We start from the raw sequence: 21,760 nt of genomic DNA on the forward strand, positions 1-21,760 counted from the left end.
TTCAAAACATTAAATTACACATTGCATTATTAAAAATCATATGAACTTACCCCGATATAAAATATTAGCAATCGAGCCTATTCCTCGTAAACTTTATTTTTTCCTCGATCACGACTTGAATATCGTTTCTTTTGATCTATAATATAAATTATTTCTACTCATTAGCATTTATTTGGTTTCTATTTCACTTCACAATTTATGCTGTTCAAATTTCGAAATTACACTTTTACCCTAAAATTTATAGTTTTTACAATTTAGTCCCTGCTCAATTCACCCATCAATTGAACTAATTTTTTTCTCAATTAACACTTTATTTTATCATTATAAATTATTTCACAACCTTTGATATTCTCAATTTCAACACCAACATCTAATTCACAACTTTTTCACAATTAGATCCTAAATACAATTTTCTATCAAAATGACTTAATAAAACAACCTTAATATGAAATTAGAACTTAAATTTCATAATAATTCATCATATAATGCCCTTACTCAGCCAGGGTAACTTCCAATTTTACCCACCAAATCAAAAACTAATGAACTAGATGATTGGACCTAATTGTAAAAGTCTTAAAAATACAAAAAATATAAGAAAAGGGCAAGGAATTGTGCAAAACCAGCTTAAAAGCTCTCTCCCATGGCTGTCTGGCCGAAATTATGAGAAGAATGGCCTAGAAATCTCTTTCAATTTCAATTTATTTGTTTAATTTTGTAAAATTTACCATTTTACCCTTAGCTCACCTGATTCCAGTTTTTTTTTTTCTTGCTTATGCCGCCTCATCCATTCCCTTTTGGCTAATTTTCCTTTTAAGTCCTCCCTCATTTAACACTTGAGCTATTTAATCATTTTATCAAGTTTTGTACCTTTCTCAATTTAGTCATTTTTAATTAATTGACTATCCAAACGTTAAAATTTTCTAACGAAACTTTAATACTAACTTATTTACACTCCATAAATATTTTTAAAAATATTTATGGCTCGAATTATGCATTCGAGGTCTTGATACCTCGTTTTACACCCAATTTACTTATTAAATTCTTTTCTCTCTCTTTTTTTTTAACACAAAATTCACTAATTCAAAATTCTTCTAAATTCACACTTGACTCATAATTATTAATTTATTAAATTTTCAAACATACTTGTCGGATTTAGTGATCTCAAATCAACGTTCGATATCACCGAAATTTAGGCCGTTACAAAATTGACTGAATTAAAATATTAAGACTAAATTCACAATTTATGCATAATATAAGGACTAAAAATAGAATTTAGTACTTATATTTTTATTTATTTTTCTTTTGAAACTTAATACGAAAATTTTACTTCATCTATTATTATGATTTAATACTTGAATTTATCTTAATTTTATAACCAAAAGTTCAATTAATAACATCATCAAATCATTTTCGTTAAACAAATTTGTGATGTATTTTTAAAAATTACACGTGTGGTCAATATTACATACGTGAAAGATTAAATACACAAATAAAAATATGAATGAATAAAAATAATGGTTACTGTTTTTTAAAAATTAAAAAATTCAAAAAAATTCTTGATTTAATCAGTTTAATCGTCAACTCTACCTATTTTTAATCAATTCAATTCAATTGGTTAATACCAATTTAGCCAATTCAAAACCACTTTCTAGATTGATCTCCTAATTAATTCCCAATCCAATTAATCTAACCAACCAATCCGATTCGATCCGGTTCAAACAATTGATAATGACCAATAAAAATCTATCATAAAATTTAAGCTTAGTATAGTAAATGGATTTCATTTTCTTCGGGGTGCCAAAAAATCTATGGAAAATAAAAAACATATCAATAGGTAATCAACCATATAGGTAAAAATTCAGAAGAAATAATAATAATAATAATAATTTAAAGGAAGCACAAAGGTCATATAATTTCAGACCAGACTATTTTCCTTGTATCAAAAGCTAATAACAAAATAAAACCAGCCCAACTTGTATACAAAAATGAATACGATTCAGATTTCAGCTTTGGTCTCTCAAAGTCTATTGCTCCGCCCCGCCACTAAGCACGCCGGAGATCCAACTCGATGCAGCCGTTTGAACGTCCGACTCGAGTTGCAGAGAAACCGACACAGGTGTCACCGCAATCTAACCATATTGTAAATACATATATTAAGTTCATGAAAATGTATCATTCCATTCTAGTAAAAGTATCATAGAAGCCCATATTAGAAGTTAGATTGCATTTTGCTCCCTTCACTTAAAATATGAGCAAATTAATTATTGTACATTATACCAGATAGTTACATGTGTTGTACCTCATTCTGAAATACAGGAACCGATTTTTAATAATAGAAATGGATAATGACCAGCTTGCTCTTAAATTTAACATGTAATGACTAATTTTGCTATTTTTTTAGTGCAGGAAGCAAAGATGCAATTTGACTCCTAATATAAAGGCCTCTATGATACTTTTAGCTCCAATTCTTGCAAGGATTGATTTACACTAAATTTTTCCTGGGGAAAATTTACGAATGAGGCTTCTAACTTACGAATCCATTGCCGAGTGCCTTGAAATCCAACTCGTCGTCTGTAGCTTCCATCTCTTTATCCAAAAACTGCAAATATATATGTTTACTCATCACGTCTAGTTATTCATAACCAAAAAATGTGTTCATGGATACGGAAAAGGACCGATGCACGAGCAACGAGAAAAATAGAATAAACATGGTCTAATTATGGTTTTAGTCTCTCTACTTTTATAATGTTATTAGTTTATCCAAATTGATAACATTAGTTCGTGCAGTTAAAAGTGATGAAGTGAATTTTTTTACTGTTATTCGAATACACATTCAAGGTCACATGAAAATCCAATCGACTCTATTCAACCATAATAAATTTATATATCAGCTAAATGTTTAAAGTTGTTGTAACTTTAATGATAGTATCTTACGATGTTATAAAAGTAGAGGGATCAAATCCAAATTCTAGTATAGTAGTGGGACTAAAACCATTCGTAGACCTATTAATAAAATCGGGATATGCAACCTTGTATGAGATAATCGGTTTTTTTGTTTTTAAGAGATTTCAAGGAAGACATTCTGGTTCTAGAAAATGTTCGGACATCTTACAAAAGCCGGAAAATACGAAAAGCATTACCATTCTCGGCTTTACAACTACAAGTGAAAACTTTTAGATTTCTTAGTTGGAACTTAACATACCTCCAGTCGAAAGTATTTTCTTGCTTTGTTATCGGATTTAGCAGCCCCAACGGACTCTACCTCCTCATTATTCCTTGGTGTGGTTCCACGCCGAGCAGCACCCTACGGAAAACATACATGCATTATAGAGTGTGAATAGTTAAAAAGAGTTACAAGATCAATATAAAGAAAACGTGAAAAAGTGGGGTCGACTACGGGGAAGTAAACAAAGCGATTCCTTTCAATAAGAATAAAAAGTAAAAACTTACGGCAGCAGATGCATCTCGACCAAGTTGTGCTAGTTGGAGTCCAAGGCTTTGTTGGTTACCCATGAAATGTGGAGCTGAAGGATTCCGATTAGCCGGAACAGCTTGCCAACACGGTGTAGATCTCCACATACTTTGCTTGGTCAGTTTAAAACCCTGTTGCATATGAATAAACCAGAATATATAAACAACAGGACCATAAAAAATCGCATACCAACAAGAAAGAAATGTAGAAGTATGTGTTGGCATGTAATAACGGCGGATTTAAAACTTCAAGCATTCTAGGAGGATTTTGTAGCATCGCCTACACGTAAAAGTGTAATTGGACACCGCATATATCATGTTTGGATCTTGGACTGTCCGAATCTGCTTTTTCTATAGAACATCCAGCTATGATGAGGAAGCCCAGTACCAGGGTGATATAAAGCTTTCCCATGTTCAATGAAGCTCCCTTTCCAAAGTCGGATTTGATTTTCAAAAACAAATTCAGCCAATCAAGAAAGCTTCTAATCAATGTTTTTTAAACCGAATCAGTAGTAGAACCGGTCAAGTCACCAATCCAACTAAAAAGTTATTAAAAATTCAAAAAATAAAAATAAAAAACCCAGTTCAACCCATCTATACCGGTTCCTGGTCTAAATGGTTCAAAGCCGCTATCTGATACCCTGGCCAGTTCCCAATCCAACCAGTCTGACCAGCCAGTCTGGTCCAATTCAAACAACGTTGCTTCTAATTCATCAATGAGGACCATGACCCGAAAGTCTGAAATTTCCTTATATAATAACCACACTTTCTTGTCAATAGAAACAAAGATTTGAGGACGGTATGCCAAGGAAGCAATTGTTCCCGGATATTCATCATTAGATTATTACGAAAATTTAAAGACAAAAACTGCAATTATACACATTTTAAACACGATAAACATACAAATATCATATTCTATTTATGTATAAAATAAGAAATCCAAACCTTGTTTGCCTTAGGAGAAGTAGGAATTTCTATACTTAGAAAGCAACTTTTAGGGAAAACACCCTTTTCAATATCTCTGAGGGCTGCATTTATCAAAGGTAAAGAAACAGCAACCGCATCCTTAAAATCACTTTCTTGGCTTTCTTCCCTCTTCCTGCAGTCCGTTACCCAAAATTAAAATGAACACTAAAGTGAAACGAAAACAGTCAAAACTAAATCCGCATAAACAGATCCGTAAGTCACCAGTTCAATGATATTGACAAAGATGGTACACCACTAATTAATGCTTCCCTAGATCCGGCAATGACACCAGAGTGAAACCTGGAATATTACACGTTACAAATTACTTGGCAAACAAACAAAAGATTATTGATGGTTAACTAATTGGATAAAACAATGAGAACATGTGTGTAAAGCAGTGTGGAGCTCTATAACGGGAGGGTGGTAGTCTCACCAGTTAAAATCAAAGCGAAACTCAATTAGTATTTATCATGCAAGCATTTTCAAAGACTTACATGTGATGACCACTGCTTGATCCTCGGTTAATTCCGCTAATTACCTGGAAATTACATTAAACATAGAAGTTGATAAATGCTTTGAAAACGAAACTACTTTCCAATTCACCGATAACAGGATGAGAGCCCAACCAGCAGAGGCTTTGTCCACGAGAACAGTGCCCCGGATAATGCTAAGGAGACACAATCTACGGTAGTCCCTGAAACCAGATAACTCAAACTTAGAGCCAATTTTCATCGATAACCATCATCGAAACCTATTACTATCAAAGTTAACTCGAAGTCTCAAATCAATATCGATTTTAACAAGCTTCGTATCATTCGTTTTCGAAAAAAGGGTACCGGAAACAGTCCAGAAAATTCATCAGTAAAGCCGAATTTCATCATACAAATAGTGGTTCTAAGACACTAAATTTGGCTTATTACAATGACAGTTTCACATTCCTATTAATGAAAGCTAGCATGCTTAAAATTGATCAAAAAATCGAATAACATAAATCCGAAACACGATCAAACCTGTGACTTCGTATGCGGTGGCACCTTCGATTTCGGCCTGAGTAACTGTAATTGTTTCTAGGATAGTCAAGGAATGACCTGAAGCCGATTTGTCCCTGTAGCAATCCATTCATAAACTTATAAATCAGGGCAAATTATCAAACGCAATATAGCTAGTTTAATTAGAAAATTCAATAATCTTAAACAAAATGTCCAAATTAATGATTTAAAAAAAAAACCAAAGGAGCAGAATATAGCCAATGAAAACAATATAAAATATATCAAATATTGGAGATGACCCAACGAGAAAATGCAGAAATTCCGAGGAAACAAACAAGAGATAAGAAAAACAGAGAAAATCAGTAATCATAAACAAATAAATCAGAGTAAATTATCAAATGCAATGTAGCCAATTTAATTAGAAAATTCAGTAATCTTAAACAACATATCCACATTAATGATTTAAAAAAAAAAAGGAGCAGAATAAGCCAATGAAAAAAAAAAACATAAAATATGTCAAATACTGGAGATGACCCAACGAGAAAATGCAAAATTCCGAGGAAACAAACAAGAGATAAGAAAAACAGAGAAAATCAGTAATAATGAACAAGTAAATCAGAGTAAATTATCAAATGCAGTGTAGCCGGTTTAATTAGAAAATCAATCATCTTAAACAACCCATCGAAATTAATGATTAAACAAAACAAAGGAGTAGAAGAGAACTCATTATGAATGAAAAACAAAACATAAAAGCTATCAAAAATTGGAGATGACCCGGACGAGGAAATGCAGAAATTCCGAGAAAACAAACAAGAGATAAGAAAAATCAGAGAAAATTTCAAGTGACCCACGAATGAGGTGCGCAGACATTGACATTGTAGAGTCCCAAACCAACCAAAGCTTGAACGAGATAAACAAGGCCAAGTGAATCAACCCCTTCACTATTAGTAACCAAAACGACAGGCTTAGAGCTGTCGTTTTCATTACCAGCAGTTGAAGAAGAAGTAGATGTTTCAGTTGAATCATCATCCTTTTGTTGTTTTTGTTCATTTTTGTTTGCTCCTTTTTTGCTAAGAACGTCTTGAAGATTGTTAACTAAACCAGGAGGAAACATGTTCTTCTTCATAGTCGTCATCTTTAGCAGTTCTTAATTAAAAAATGATTGAATTAAGAGATTATATTAAATGGGGAAAAAAATAAGAAAGATTTGAATAAAAAAAGGGGGGATGGATTAAATAAATATATGGAGAAATAAATAAAGTGAAAGAGAAAAGAGAGAAAGATGGATAGAACGGGTCTCAAGGGTGACTGTGAGAAAGGCAGAGAAAAAGATGGATTTTAAGACCAAGAAAAATAATAATTAAAGAAAGAAAACGTTAATACAATAATTTTCGACATTTCAGGTTCGAGTCTTAATTTATCTTAATTTCAGATTTAATGAGATTTTATATAATTTTAATATTTTTAGAATTGAATTGATGAAATTATTAGTTCGTCAGTTCAATTAATTCTATTAAAAAGTATAATAAAATCAGTTCAATAAGTTTAATATCATTTTTAAACCGATATTAGATTCTACTGTTCAGTTTAATTTAAATATATGAAGCAAATCTATTTAAGAATCAGGCTTTTACTTTAATCTCAAAGTTTTATATAAAATACAGGAGGATTTAAATAAGAACACGATATTAAGCAAAAAATTTATTTAAAATATGCATATGTTTAGACTTACAACATTCAAAGTGATGTTATAAAATATTTTTAATTTTACGCATATATTTTTTAAATTATATTATATAAAATTAAATATTTATATATTTAAAATTTTAATAATTATTAATAAATATGATTTAATTTGCCTAAAATATTAATCATATTTCGAGTGGAATTAAATTTAAATAAATATAAAATATATAAATAAAATTTTAATTCAAATATGATCTGATTTATAAACATCTTTAAAGAATGAACAGTGTTTTCGCTGTCACTTTACAACTAGACATTACCTTGAGACTAGTCCTAAATAAAAAGACATCATGGTCCTTTGTAATTATATTTGGGACCAAGGTTTTTTTTTTTTCTTAAATGACTAGGGGATTAAATTTTGTTATTAGTCCCTGTACTTTAAGAAATTTATGGATTTAGTCTTTATATTTTAATTTGATTAGTTTTAGTTTTTAAACCTTTTGGATTGGTCACTTTTAGCCCCTTTCGATTTTGAAGTTTTAGTCCTGATTTAAATGATAACGGTTAGATTTATTTGGTTAATTTCAATTACTAGTCATATATTGTGCGTACAATTATAGATTTGGTCCATATTATCCAATCGAATAATTCAAAGTCCTTATACATTTTAAATTTTAAAATTTCAATCTTGACGCAAATGACGGTTGTTAACCATTAACTGGATGTTTAGTGAGTAATATGTGGAGATAATAAGTTGACATGGCATAACATATATGATAATATGTTTGGCACATCTGATTCTGGAAATAGCATAATTTTACTTAATTAATTTAACAGTTTTCGTTTAGTGATGACTGAATTTTTAAATTTTGAATTATACAAGGAGTAAAAATAACCAAATTAAAGTGAATGAATTAAATTCACAACTTCTACTAAATTTAACCTTACAAAAGTCTTTGAATTGTGATTTAAATTCTAAATTCATCTTTAAACTTCAATTTGTTTTTATTGTATTTTTAAAGTATCGATGTCACGTTAATTAAGTGTTTTTATCAATCTTGATGTTAGTTTAAGTATTAAATGTCAACTTAAATTTGGCATAAAATATATCTAAAATACATCAATCAATTTATAAACACATGTGTACCTATCACATGAACAGTTTGAATTTGTCGTGCCAAAAATAGTAGTCCTCCTAATTTTTGATGACATTATCTGTCTATTTAACACATATTATCGAAGTTGTCTATATAGTAGGTACACACATGTTTACAATTTGATCTAATATTCTAAAAATGTTCTAAACTAACTATTAAACTAACAGAATGACTTGGTTGATAGAATGTTAATACTTTGAGGACTTAATTATAGTGTTTCAAACTCTAAGGACCAATTTAAAATCTAGCCCATAGTTTAAGGATGTTTGGTGGAATTAATCAAAAAATTGGGATCACTTTAAAAATATTTTTATAAATATTCAAAATTTTGATCCTATTTTGTCATGACACTAAAATTTATATAAGGTATTTGATTGTATAACGAGATGGATCCACTATAAAGGGTGCAGATAGCCATTGGAGTAAGGGCAATCCTTTACGTGGACAGTGCGAAAAATTGTTAAGAGTAAGGGTAATTTCACATTGCGGATGGTGTGGAAAGCCACTAAACTAGTGGTTTAAGAGAGCTTTAGAGTTAAGTTCTTGCATATTGTACACTATATGACTGACCTCTACATTACCTCGATGCTACAATGATACTTACAAAAGGGAAGTGGTTGAGCATAGGTCCCAACCATTCATTTCCCACTCCAAAAATGACATGGTAGCGGTGACATATGTAAAGTATTATTGGAGTCAACCTGAAAGGATCAGGCGAGACACTTGTTAAGTTTGGAAGTGATGGATTGACAAATGTTGTTAGGGACCTTTTCCAATATATTTTTTGTAGATTACGTGGGTCTGTTTAGTTGTTACATGATGTTTTAGCGAAGCATGTTGTTTCATGATGAGGCTATAAGACTCGAGCTTTGTCACGTATAAGACTGTATCTATGACATGACGAGGCAATATAAAGAAAGGATATAACATATTTGTAAATAAATACATAGTAAAATTTTGAGTAAATTTAAAAATAATAATAAATTATTATTTTATTTAAATAAATTTTATATATTTTATACACCTAAAAATTAATGTATTTTTATCTTTAATTTGTACCTAAGTATATCTTTATTTAAAGGGAATGGTTAATTTATGATGAAGGATTTACTTAAATTTAAATTAAGGATCGGGCTTATTTGAAATTTAATCAAATATTAAAGGTTTTTTAGGTATAATGATCAATTTAGTCTCTAATATTTATTCTTTTTATTATTTTAGCCATATTTTTATTACTTTAACATTTAACCTTTAAATTTTAGTATTTTATTTTTCGGGATAAAAATTGATTGAATTGTTAAAATTTTAACATCACTAACATGACAATTGTTTAGAAATCCATGTATATTTCATAAAATTATTAAAATTCAAAAATTAAATAAATCTTTTAAAATATCCATATTTACCATAAAGTACATGTGAATTATCATGTAAGTTGACACAATAGTACCGTTAAAATTTAACAATTTAGTCAAATTTTTCATCCAAAAAAAACAAATAAACTAAAATTTGAAGGTTAAATATCAAAATTATAAAAATACGACCAAATTGACAAAATAAATAAACATTAAGGACTGAAATTATCATTATATATATTTATCACTTTATCCTTTTTTTTTAAATGTGACCATGAAATTTATAGAATCTGGAGGCACTTGAATGAAATCAGATAAATTGTTTTATTGTGTTCATAATTTAAGGAAGGAAGGTAAATAATTAGAATGGAGAAAAATGATGGCTAAAATTTTGGAATTATTTAACAATAATACCAGTTGTTCACTTTATACTAAATGATAATTTGTATGTTTTGGAAACCAAGGCATTACCTCATGATTAACACTAGTGGCAATGGTTACAGCCGTGGGACACTTAAAAAGAAGTTTTGGTTTAATCGGTTTAAAATTAAATTAATTTTTTAAATATATATAAAAATTTAAATATAATTAAAAATTTTAATAAATGTAAAAAAAATTATAAAATTAAAATTAAAATTTTAAACTAATTTAAATTTGTTTTTTATAACTCATTCAGTATTCCTTCGATTTTCCGAACTTAGTTCTCAATCTAATTAGTTTAATTAACTTGTTCAATCATGTGTCTTATCAATAGGGACAAATGGTGATCACTTTTCCAAAAATTTGCCTCTAGTGTTGAATATGAAAATTTATTTTTGAAATATATATATTTGAATATCATATTTCAGTATTTGTATTTAAATGTGTCACCTACGGGTGTTAAGTATAAATATTTTTAAAATATTATGGTAAAATTTTTCATATATATATGTATATTGTTATACCAATACCTCGCAAGTTCGTCTTCTGTCTTTGAGATCTCATAAGTCAATGTCATTAATCAAGAAGAATCATCTTATGAGCCCAAGGCCTCACGATCCCATTTATTGGGACCATGCTCCTCACATGGATAAAGTATATATTATTTGCCACTCACACGTCACATATATCATTTTTCTTAAAACAAGATATTAGTAGGTCTATTAAATCCAAGAGGGTTCGGAATCAATACACGAGCAACACATTCCTTTTAAAGCCTACAAACACCATGATAGAGGGCCAAGACATTTTCTCTACTTTAATACTCTAAACTCACTCTTGTCTCTCTTGATCTAATCCTCTTTGAATACCCATATTTCGGTCATTGATAAGTGTTCATAATTCATCTATTTTAGGCCTTTATTGCTTTATTTTTTATTAATCTTCAAGTAAAATATCATATATTAGCTTCATTTGTATATTTAGTGTTACATTTGCATACATTAGCATTTTTATTTAGTTTTGCTTTGATTTTATATTAATTAGTAATAAATAATTATTTTAGTGTTTTCGTGACTTTATTTCAATGCATACAAGCTTGGGATGCAAGATCAAAGATTATTAAGCGCAAGACCAAGCAATTACAAAGAGGGCCTTCTGGGTTGCGGCTCAAAACACCTCACGCCCTAGTAAATTTAGTATGTTGACACTCATGCCCCAACCCAGATGCATTGCCCCAATGCGATGCCCCCGTGTTCCCTAGTGTGACAACCCTATGAGCCCCAGTGTCGTGTTGCCAAGCCATAGCGCCAAGCTTGCGTGACATGGAATTTCTTCGTCATTTTGACTTCAAGTTCAAGGCTATTTTTGTTCTTGTTTAAGTATTAAAGTCTAAATAAGTATTGTAGCCCTAATTTAGGTCAAATAGACTTATAAATAAGATATTTTGAGAGGGTTAGAAAACTTTTCATCCGTTGAATCTATGGCTTATTTCAAACTTAATGCTTTTGCCTTTTTTCTTATTCTATGGATTTCTAAACCCTTTTTTATAGTCAAAGAAATTTTGAAGTTTGATCTACAACATTCATGAGATCTTATTGTTCTTAATCTTTTATTTAGTTTTTAGTATTTTTCATCTCTTTTGATTTAATTATAAATATTTAAGTTTGTTAGATTTATAACATGTATTCACTTCCTCAAATTAATTAAAATTGTTAAATCCGTAATTGTTTAATCGACTTTAATATTTGTGGCGAGCATTATAGGTGAGTATGACGCATACATGTATTTTATATTGTGTGGGCATGTGATTTAACTTAAATTAACCATTTGTATGTGCTTGTTGGTTAGAAATAGGTCTCTCTTAATCTCATCAATGCTTCCTGTAAACTAAATTTTAAACGTAAAGTTTGAAGGTTGTTTATTAGTAAGAGAAATAATTTCAAATGGGTTACACCTTAATTATTAAAATGGTAAGAAGAGATTGATTACTAGATACGACGTCGGTAGGTATTGATAGTTTATTAAAGAACATTAAAAATACATCATCCTTATAACCCTTCATCCCTTGAGTGTACCATCATAAACTACCACAACTTCCTCTTCATATTAACAAGTTTAAAATTAGAACAACATATAAAATCTTGAACATAATGTTTTCAAATAAAATAATCAAAAGTATATTTTATATAAATTAAATTATAACAAATTATAAATATTAATATAAAACTATTATTTTTAAATCGAAAAGTTTGATCAGATTTTGACGGCTAACATGTTAAGGTAAAAGTATCATAGAATCCCTTGTATTAGAAGTTAGATTACATTTTTCTTTTCTACTAAAAAATGATTAAAGTAGTCCCTATATGCTATATCAAAGTCTAAATTGATCGTTATATTAAAAATTCCATTCATTTTTACTGTTAAAAACTAGTATTGTAACATAGCATGCCATGTATAACTGTCTAGTTATTTCATCAACCACACCAGTTTTTAACAATAAAAATTGATGAAAATTTTAACTGAAATGACAAATTGACTTTTTGATTTAACATATATATGGACTAATTTGCTTATTTTTTAAGTAAAAGGAACAAAATGTAATTTAACTTCTAATATAGGGGCCTCCACGATACTTTTACCAATTTTTAAGTATCTAATCATAATCCAATTGGTGGGATTTATGAATACTCTGCTACTTCCATTTTATATGTTTTAGCCGCTAATTACACGATTGGTCACTATACAAAACCGGAGGAAAATTACAGGCCCAAAGATTATTAGGATCCAAATTAAGTTTAATCGTTAATTAATGCTTAATTAGCCTCAAAAAATAATAATACTATTACAGGAGGCGGGAGCAGTCAACTGTTAACCCACTTTTAAAGGAAAATGAAAAACAAAAATGGAAATTCAGAAAAATGGTAGATAAAGAGGACCTTCAAATTGATCCATTAATATCGATCAAATTTCTCTCTAGATGTCTTTCATTGAAATCGATCGCTTCAGCTTTTGAGCTATCAATTTCAAACAAGATTCAATGGGTAAACTTATCTCATTTTTCTCATTATTTTTAGGTTTTTTTAAAAAAAATTTAATGATCCGCTTCTTCATTTCATTAGCTTATTGATTTTTGCGGTTTCTAATGTAACGCAAAGGAGAGCATTAAAGCATGCAACGACGGTTTTAAGGAGGGGGAGGATCGATTTTTTTTAAAGTGGAAAAATGAAAATTGGATTTGAATTTGAATTTGAATTTTACGTTTTTAAGAGCTATCGGAGATGAATTTAATGTTTGTTGCATGTTTGGATGCTGAGAAAGCTAAGGAAATGAAAAGGAAAAGGAAAAAAAGAAGAAGAGAAACTCGGATCTTGAATTTTTAACTCTTTTTGTTCACTGAATTTCTCTATCGTAATCAATGAATGTAATGTATAAGCATTCTTCCAATATCATTTCGTTGATAAACTGATATGGAGAAATTAGGTTTAAAATTAACGTGGAATCGGGCATTTAGTGCTGTTTGTTATGGAAGCTTTTTTCTTCTTCTTTGACTTACACTTGCTGTGAACGTTTCGTTTCTCAGCGACGAGTGTGGAGTGTTGTTCAACGCAACTTATTGATGGAGATGGCTCATTCAATGTTACTGGAATAGAAAAGTTAATCAAGGAAGTCAAACTTAATGAATGTGGGCTGTCCTATGCTGTGGTTTCCATCATGGGACCACAGAGCAGCGGTATGATTTGATATCTTCAAGACTTCCTGCTTTATACTTATGCTTTTCTTTGTTCCTAAGGTGTACATTGACCCATTCGCACTAAGCACTAAGCAGCTTTATTTATCAGTTGTATATTGAATTAGGTTTGTGGAGTACAAGTTTGAGTATATGATTAATTGGAAGTTCAGTTACAATAATTCTTAATGATATTGTTGTATTACTTCTGTAGTTAGTTTTATATCTATCTTTGTTGTATTAATCTTTTGATTCAATTACACACATGAGAGATTTTACCCTTTTGGTGTTTTTATAAATTTTTGGTAGCTATGTAAGTTATGTTAATGCCATTTAAAGTTTCACTTTGTTTTAAATAATCTTGACAGGTAAAAGCACACTGTTAAATCATTTGTTTCATACCAATTTCAGAGAAATGGATGCATTTAAGGGAAGGTAACTTATTTTTCTGTAATAATGACACATTGCATTTGTTTCAATTGGCTCAAACAACTAATGGGATATGCTTCCTGTTAGGTCTCAAACCACGAAAGGTATATGGATGGCAAAATGCAATGGTATAGAGCCTTGCACTGTAGTAATGGATTTGGAGGGTACTGATGGAAGAGAACGTGGGGAGGTGCTATTGCTAGCTTGTGTTCTATTTATTAACATATAGCGCCCAAAAATTGAAACTACATTGTCTTATATACGAAAAAGTTCATTTTGTTCACTCTGTTGTTTTCCTTCCTTTCCCCTTGCTTTGATGGTAGTTTTTTTCGAGTACATCCTCTAAATAATTCTTAGAAGTTTCCAATGACTTGGTGATGCTAATGATTTCATTGTTGTAAGAATAGCTATAATCTTGAAAGGATTTTTTGTTTTACTGGAGAGTAAAATCAAATTAAAGGTCAGTCATTATTTAATTTTTTATTTTAAGCTTTTAATTATGAATGTTACACACTTTTTTGTTATAAAAGTTGGACAAAACGTGGTATTTATTAAATATCAGATTGCCAGATATGGCTTAGTAGATTGTACGTGAAACTGAAGAACTGATCATGATCACATAATTACACTGGGATTTTTAGTTAAAAGAACCCTTACTGATTTTCGAATGTCTTAAAAGAGGTCTCACTGCCTTAATAACGTGAAATCTAGAGTGATGGATCAAGCAGAACTGAACCAATAGTTGGAATTCAGATCATAAAAGATGAAGAAGCGGATTATTCGTATCTAGTTTTGTTTGTTGAGCTTTATTTGATTTTCATTTGCTTTATGAATAACTGGGAGAAAAAGAGATTTTTTTTCATATGACTTATTTATTTGTTTATTGTTTTGCCTTATTCCAGGATGACACAGCATTTGAGAAACAAAGTGCACTCTTTGCACTAGCGGTTTCTGATATAGTACTCATAAACATGTAAGGTTTGACACCTACATGGTGCTTGATTCATTTAAGTTAATTTCCATCAGTAGTATGTGCAAGTGCAAGTGCAAGTGCAAGTAATATTCTTGAGAAACTTTCATTTAGGTGGTGTCATGATATTGGACGTGAGCAAGCTGCAAACAAGCCTCTTCTTAAGACTGTATTCCAGGTATTTTATGACCTTGCTTCCTTTCTAAGCATTGCCCTGAATTTCAAGTGGTTCTTTTTCTTCTTTTTATAATTTTGTTGCAACGGGTTGCAGGTCATGATGAGATTGTTTAGTCCCCGCAAAACAACATTGATGTTTGTCATCCGTGATAAAACAAGGGTGGGTACCTTTCTTCTATTATGGAGTATTTTGTGTTTTGAGAGCTATTTTTTTCCCCATCTTTCCCCTTAAGGTTTCTTAGCATCTGAAATTTATATTATCCTTATATCTCACTAAGGATATCTAAATTTAAGCGAGTTTATAGTTACTCAAGCATTCCTTCTTTACAGACACCACTGGAAAATTTAGAACCTGTTCTGAGAGAAGACATTCAGAAGGTACAGATGTGGTGCTTATGCTTCCTTTCTTTTTTCATTAACTTCAATTATGCTTTCTTCTGACTGGTGTTTTCTGACCTGCAGATATGGGACTCAGTTCCTAAGCCTGAAGCACATAAGGAAACTCCATTAAGTGAATTTTTCCATGTATGATACATTCCGTTGCTATTTCAAGCAGCATATTCTAAATTTTAACATCTCTTTTGCATCTTTTCTGATGAGTATTGTTTCCAATGATTGATGCAATTGTTGATATTGACCAGGTTGAGGTTGTTGCACTTTCTAGTTATGAAGAAAAGGAAGAGCTATTTAAAGAGCAGGTACATGGTCTGTGTTTAAGTCACCCATAAGGACATTCAACATAGCATGCAAATGGGACTTTCACCCATAAGGACATTCAACATAGCATGCAAATGGGACTTTCACACTATTTTCTGTTTAGAACTTTGTTTAAATGGAAAAAAAGAAGTTTAACATCTAGATTTGTGGAGGTCAACTTACTGATTGTTTGATGACTTAATCTTTTTTCTCAGTCATCTTGTTGCATTTCTTTTTGTCTCTCTTGTCTTTGTGGTAAGGTGCAGCTTACTTCTTCTGGAGATTGCTAAAATAAAAAATCTCTACTTAAAAAGTTTATAAATTTTTCTGTATGGTGGATGATGGTGCTGAAACTTTTGATTAATTGGCATGAAAATGGCAGTTTATCTGATTATATTATTACTACTGAAGGTTGCTAATTTGAGACAACGATTCTTCCACTCCATTGCGCCGGGGGGACTTGCTGGAGATAGGAGGGGAGTGGTACCTGCTTCAGGGTTCTCTTTTAGTGCACAAGAGATCTGGAAAGTCATTAAGGAGAATAAGGACCTCGACCTTCCAGCCCATAAAGTAACCTTTTGGACATTATTTTGCCTTTAACTTTGTAAATCTTGTTGATTTTTCTGTGATCCATGTTTTATTTGCCTGTAGGTCATGGTGGCTACTGTACGTTGCGAAGAAATTGCCAATGAAAAGTTCAATTCTTTCACTGAATGTGAGGTATGTGGACATGTGATTTTGTTTATATTCTTAAATATATGCATGCAGCCACTCACAGATCCACATTTGTTTGAGAGCTGGCTATTTTTTAGAAACTGAAACCGAGCTATTACTTCATATAACAGAGTTGGTGTCAGTTAGAAGAAGCCTCAAGGTCTGATCTTGTTTCTGGCTTTGGGAAGAAGCTGAATTCACTTCTCCACACTTCTCTAACTAAGTAAGACTACTTTAATGAAATCTCGAGATAATTGTTTCAGTGTCAAGTTACAAATAGGCTAGCATCTATAAAGCATTTTGAAGAGCTACACTGACTTAGGCAAAGACCATCTGAACATTAAATAAACTTTGTAAGTGATTTATTCTGTCAAAGTGACAGTACAGAACTCTGATACTAAAGGATAAATAAGAATGGCATCATAACTGATTGGCAACTTCCTGACTTGTAACTTGTAAGTCATGAAGATGCTAATGGCATATTGCTTCAGTGAATGGGTGGATGAAAATTATCTAAAGGCATATCTTGGCCAAATAAGAGTCAGTTCTGATGATCAAATTCAAGATTGTTGGCTTTTCTGTGATTGTTATCTTTGGTTTTACAACTACATCAGTGACATTGATTTATTTGTTCATTTTGATATGATTTTAGGTATGATTCAGAAGCCACATTTTTTGATGAAGGGGTGAGATCCTTAAAGCGAAAACAGCTTGAAGAAAAACTGCTCCAAGTAATGGCACTCAATTCTATTCTTCTCCAGTTTTTGTTGTTATTTAAATTGTGTCAGCTCATTTTCCTTTTTTCTTCTGATTTAGCTTGCACAACCAGCCCACCAAGCCATTCTAGGACATTTAAGGTCTGGAACTCTTGAAAAATTTAAGGAAGCATTTGAGAAGGCTTTGAATGGAGGGGAGAAGTTTTCTGTGGCTGCTCGTAACTGCACTGAATCTTACATGGCTCTGTTTGATGAGGGATATCAAGGTATGGTTGACCTTTATAAATCATTCTCATTATCATAAATCTAATTATAAAAGAAACTACAGAGCACAAGTTCAAGAGCTACAAAATGAACAAATAATATTAATTAAGGTTTATCAGGCAATAAAGAAGTCATAGAAGGATTAAGAATAGCGAGTCTTAAACTATTACTATGAGAAAAAGCTTCAAATCAGGGTTCACCTGTTAATAGGTGTGGTGCTAAAGTTGAGTCAGTGATGCCTTTTTTTCACTTGTTAAGGTAAAGTGACTTCTTTATGGAGTTTGACATCATTTTTCAGATGCTTTTGTTGAGCTAGCAAATTGGGATTCTTCTAAAGTCAGGGAAAAGCTACGTCGTGATATTGATGCACATGTTGCTTCTGTCCAAGCTGCTAAGCTTGCAGAGCTTACTTCATCATACGAGGTACAGAAACTTATCTGTTCGCCCTTGTGACCATTTACTTATTAAAGTGATGTGTCGTCATAATTATGAACAGTTTTACTATTGTAACCTAACAAAATTTTAAAGTGGGAGTTTTTGTATCATTCTGTAGTTGTTTGGGTTGGTTTGCAAGGAGACAAGTTAAACTGAAGTTGATACTATGGTGTTATGACCTTTGTTTTGAAAATTTCAAATTGTTTCATGTTAAAACAGTTAATCTGTTTAAACTTCATTTTGTTCATAATTTTTGAAAATTTCACAATTCGAATTGTTGCATACAAAGTAAATTACTGGGAAATAATTGAGCTACATTAACTAAGGTATCATGTTAAGCAATTGGGTTATTAGAACTTTAATATATGAGCATCCAATCTACCATCTAAGTCTGAATACGAAAGGCCCGGAATTTCTTGTTTAATTCTTTTGAAGACCACGAATTATCAAAGTTGGAATCGATGTGATTGTTCTTATTTTGTTTGTGATATATGTGGTTTATAGTTGAGGACTTCCTTGACATTTCAAGAATTTCTCGTGGTGACATCCAACAGTTTTAAATCACCACTCGGAATCATTCTGATAAGTTCTGGTGCTTTTGCAGGTAAGGGTGAAAGAGGCATTATATGGACCTGTTGAATCACTATTTGATGGAGCTAATAATGAGACCTGGCTCTCAATAAGGAACCTTCTCCGGTGTGAAACTGAATCAGCTGTCCGTGGACTGTCCAGTGCCCTCTCTGGTTTTGACCTGGATGAAAATGCCAGGGGCAAGATGATAACGGGTCTAGAGGATTACGCCAAAGGAGTTATTGAAACAAAAGCTAGAGAAGAAGCTGGAAGGGTAGTGGTCCGTATGAAGGACAGGTAATAACACTTTTCAATGTTTTGAGTTAAAGTAGTTGATTTGCTAGATACTGTGACATTACGGAAACTCACTGGAAATTTGCATAAAGGTTTTCAAATTTGTTTGCTTATGATGCTGATTCAATGCCACGGGTTTGGACTGGGAAAGAAGATATTCGATTCATAACTAAAACAGCTCGAGTTGAAGTATGTTTATGTATTATGAGTTATTGGATTTTAAGAACAATGCTACATTCTCTTCTCTGCTAAACTTTCTTATTATCTTTTACCAGTGCTTGAAACTACTATCCGTTATGGCCGCAATCCGGTTGGATGATACTGCTGATAATATCGAGAAAATACTATTTACTGCCTTGTTGGATCCGAGCAGTAGTGCTGCTGCGATTAAGAGCAATAAAGCAGGTGATCCACTGGCCTCGAGCACTTGGGATCAGGTAAAGTCTTGTTCTTTCTGAGGACCTTCATGAGATTTAGTTGTGTACAAACTGCTTGGCCATTGCATTCTGTTTATTTAAATATGAAAAATTGCAGTTTTACGGGTTCGTCTGAGTGAATATTACTGTAAATACCAAATTTATAATGCTAAAGATATTCATGGTCTTTACAATTTCAGTCTTTCTCTCTCACGCCGTATTGTCATTTATTTGAACAAACTGTCTTTTCTATCAATGTGTTAATCGTCATTGGTACAGATCCCTCCCTCCAAGACAATGATCACACCTGTCCAGTGCAAGACGCTGTGGCGGCAATTTATGACTGAGACCGAGTACAGTGTCACTCAGGCCATTTCTGCTCAGGCATGAATTTTATAATTCTACATTAAAGATTTCGTTTTAATCCTTCCAAATATAATATTGATCTGATTTATCAGTGCATGATGAGAACTAAAATGTTAGACATCAAATTTAATTCTAATGCTGCATTGGTAATAGTCAATGTCTTAAGAAGTGCTAAAATAATCCCAGTACTCATATCTGGATATATGTTAAGTTCTACGTTACTTGAACCCAAGTGTGAGTCAGGGATACAGGTTTGTATCTGATATGGGATATGGTCAACCTTTTGTAAGTCTTTCAATGTATGTTATTACATACGTGAGACACGAGTTTTGGGCATGGGTACTTTAAGGAAAATGATCAACTTGAATTTAAAAGCGAATTTTGCTCTAGGTAGACTTGATATTGCCAGTACATCCATTTTTTTGTTCTCAAGTGATGCCTGATTTGTTTTCTTCTACCTTCAGGAAGCCAACAGGCGTAGCAACAACTGGTTGCCACCTCCATGGGCAATTGTTGCCTTGCTGATCTTGGGATTTAATGAATTTATGACTGTTCTAAGGTGAGTGCAAATATACTATCGTCGCGATCCGATAATATTATCCTTGTCTGTTGCTTGTGTTTACTCCCAAATATTCTTCATTGCAGAAATCCTTTATATCTGGGTCTCATCTTTGTGGGTTACCTAGTAATAAAGGCTGCATGGGTGCAGCTCGACATTCCGGGTCAATTCCGTTACGGCATTGTGAGTTTTTGACATAGTATCTTTTCGTCCCCTATTTATTTCTAAATAACTGTTAGTCACGGAAACAGTTAAAACTTTTCGGTTTATAAACTAGTTATTCAAAAGCATATTGCTCGGAAAGATTTGCTTCGGTTTAAACATATTTGTCAAAGATTTTCTGTTTTACTATCTTTTTAGAAGTATTCCATTGGTCTCGATTTTGCAGCTCCTAAATGTTAATCGGAATCGGAATTTACTTGTTGGACTGCATTTTATAGTATAACCTTTTCAATGCTTGCAGCTAGCGGGGATTCTGTCCATATCTACCAAATTAATTCCCACCATCATGAACATTCTCCGAAAATTATCCGAGCCAGCTCCCGTGGCCGCCACCGGAGCTAACAACCCTCCAAGACACCTGACTGCAGCTACAAAAGCGCTCGAAAACGGAAGCATCAGGTCTTCAACTGCTTCATCAGGAAACAAGACTGAATACTCCGGCCACAACAAAGAACAATAATTTATTAGACTAGAAACACGTTGTTCCGAGTTCCGAATATGCCGGTTTTGCTCTCACTTTCATGGCAGGCCTTTCGTTACTATGATCTTTTACGATACATGAAAATATATGAAGTCTCCCGAGAATGTTGAGAGTTTTAACACATCTTGAAAACGGCATATAATTTTTTATGCATAGTGCCACAGTATTGCTTTAGTGCCCTCATTAAATAGGTACTTCTGGTCTCTCCTAAGTCTAGTTTCAATGGCCAAGTTATATAAGGATTTATATATATTTTTACCTATGCTTAGTTTTTTTAACCAATTTTTATTTCATGATTCATTTTCAATTGTATGAAAATAGTATGAATACAGTAAAATAGTGTAATTAATACGATTGATTTTTTAATATGATATGTTTTAGTTCTTATAAATTAATATTATCTTATTTTGTGTTTAAATTGATACGTGTATATACACATGTAACGTATGCATCACATATATTGTTTGAAGTTTAAGTGCTAAATATTATTAGTATTAATATTTAAAAAACTCATTAAACGTATTGAGGACTGATTCTTTTTGGAGAATCTTTGAAATATCATTAATCAGTCCCCCAACAATCAAAGATATAGTATCACTTTCCCCAAAATGTGACTTATATGATATAGGTGAGGGGTTTGAATCCCACGAAGGGCAAGACATTTATGTTCCCTTGGTGGG

At 31.8% G+C, this 21,760-nt stretch overlaps 2 protein-coding genes across 2 annotated transcripts; one reads left to right on the top strand and one right to left on the bottom strand.

The window, feature by feature from the left end:
* Positions 1 to 1,857: 1,857 nt before the first annotated feature.
* Positions 1,858 to 6,746, bottom strand: LOC108459465 (uncharacterized). The gene is made up of 10 exons (XM_017758838.2): positions 6,278 to 6,746; positions 5,448 to 5,542; positions 5,064 to 5,131; positions 4,932 to 4,975; positions 4,660 to 4,737; positions 4,417 to 4,570; positions 3,451 to 3,603; positions 3,203 to 3,304; positions 2,534 to 2,599; positions 1,858 to 2,129 (listed from the first exon to the last, which is right to left on the bottom strand). The coding sequence occupies exons 1-10, from the start codon at positions 6,559 to 6,561 to the stop codon at positions 2,025 to 2,027; spliced, it is 1,149 nt and encodes a 382-aa protein (XP_017614327.1). The 5' UTR covers positions 6,562 to 6,746; the 3' UTR covers positions 1,858 to 2,024.
* Positions 6,747 to 12,869: 6,123 nt separating this feature from the next.
* LOC108458461 (protein ROOT HAIR DEFECTIVE 3-like) lies at positions 12,870 to 21,340 on the top strand. The gene is made up of 23 exons (XM_017757872.2): positions 12,870 to 13,085; positions 13,625 to 13,774; positions 14,140 to 14,206; positions 14,288 to 14,390; positions 15,103 to 15,173; positions 15,285 to 15,348; positions 15,442 to 15,507; positions 15,678 to 15,725; positions 15,810 to 15,872; positions 15,989 to 16,045; positions 16,455 to 16,613; positions 16,695 to 16,763; positions 16,889 to 16,980; positions 17,410 to 17,488; positions 17,574 to 17,739; positions 18,036 to 18,160; positions 18,777 to 19,039; positions 19,129 to 19,225; positions 19,312 to 19,473; positions 19,732 to 19,836; positions 20,283 to 20,377; positions 20,464 to 20,560; positions 20,841 to 21,340. Exons 1-23 carry the CDS (start codon positions 13,082 to 13,084, stop codon positions 21,057 to 21,059), a joined length of 2,421 nt encoding a protein of 806 aa, XP_017613361.1. The 5' UTR covers positions 12,870 to 13,081; the 3' UTR covers positions 21,060 to 21,340.
* Positions 21,341 to 21,760: the final 420 nt, after the last annotated feature.

This window comes from Gossypium arboreum, chromosome 6 (genome assembly GCF_025698485.1).
Source record: "Gossypium arboreum isolate Shixiya-1 chromosome 6, ASM2569848v2, whole genome shotgun sequence".
NCBI classification, from domain to species: domain Eukaryota; kingdom Viridiplantae; phylum Streptophyta; class Magnoliopsida; order Malvales; family Malvaceae; genus Gossypium; species Gossypium arboreum.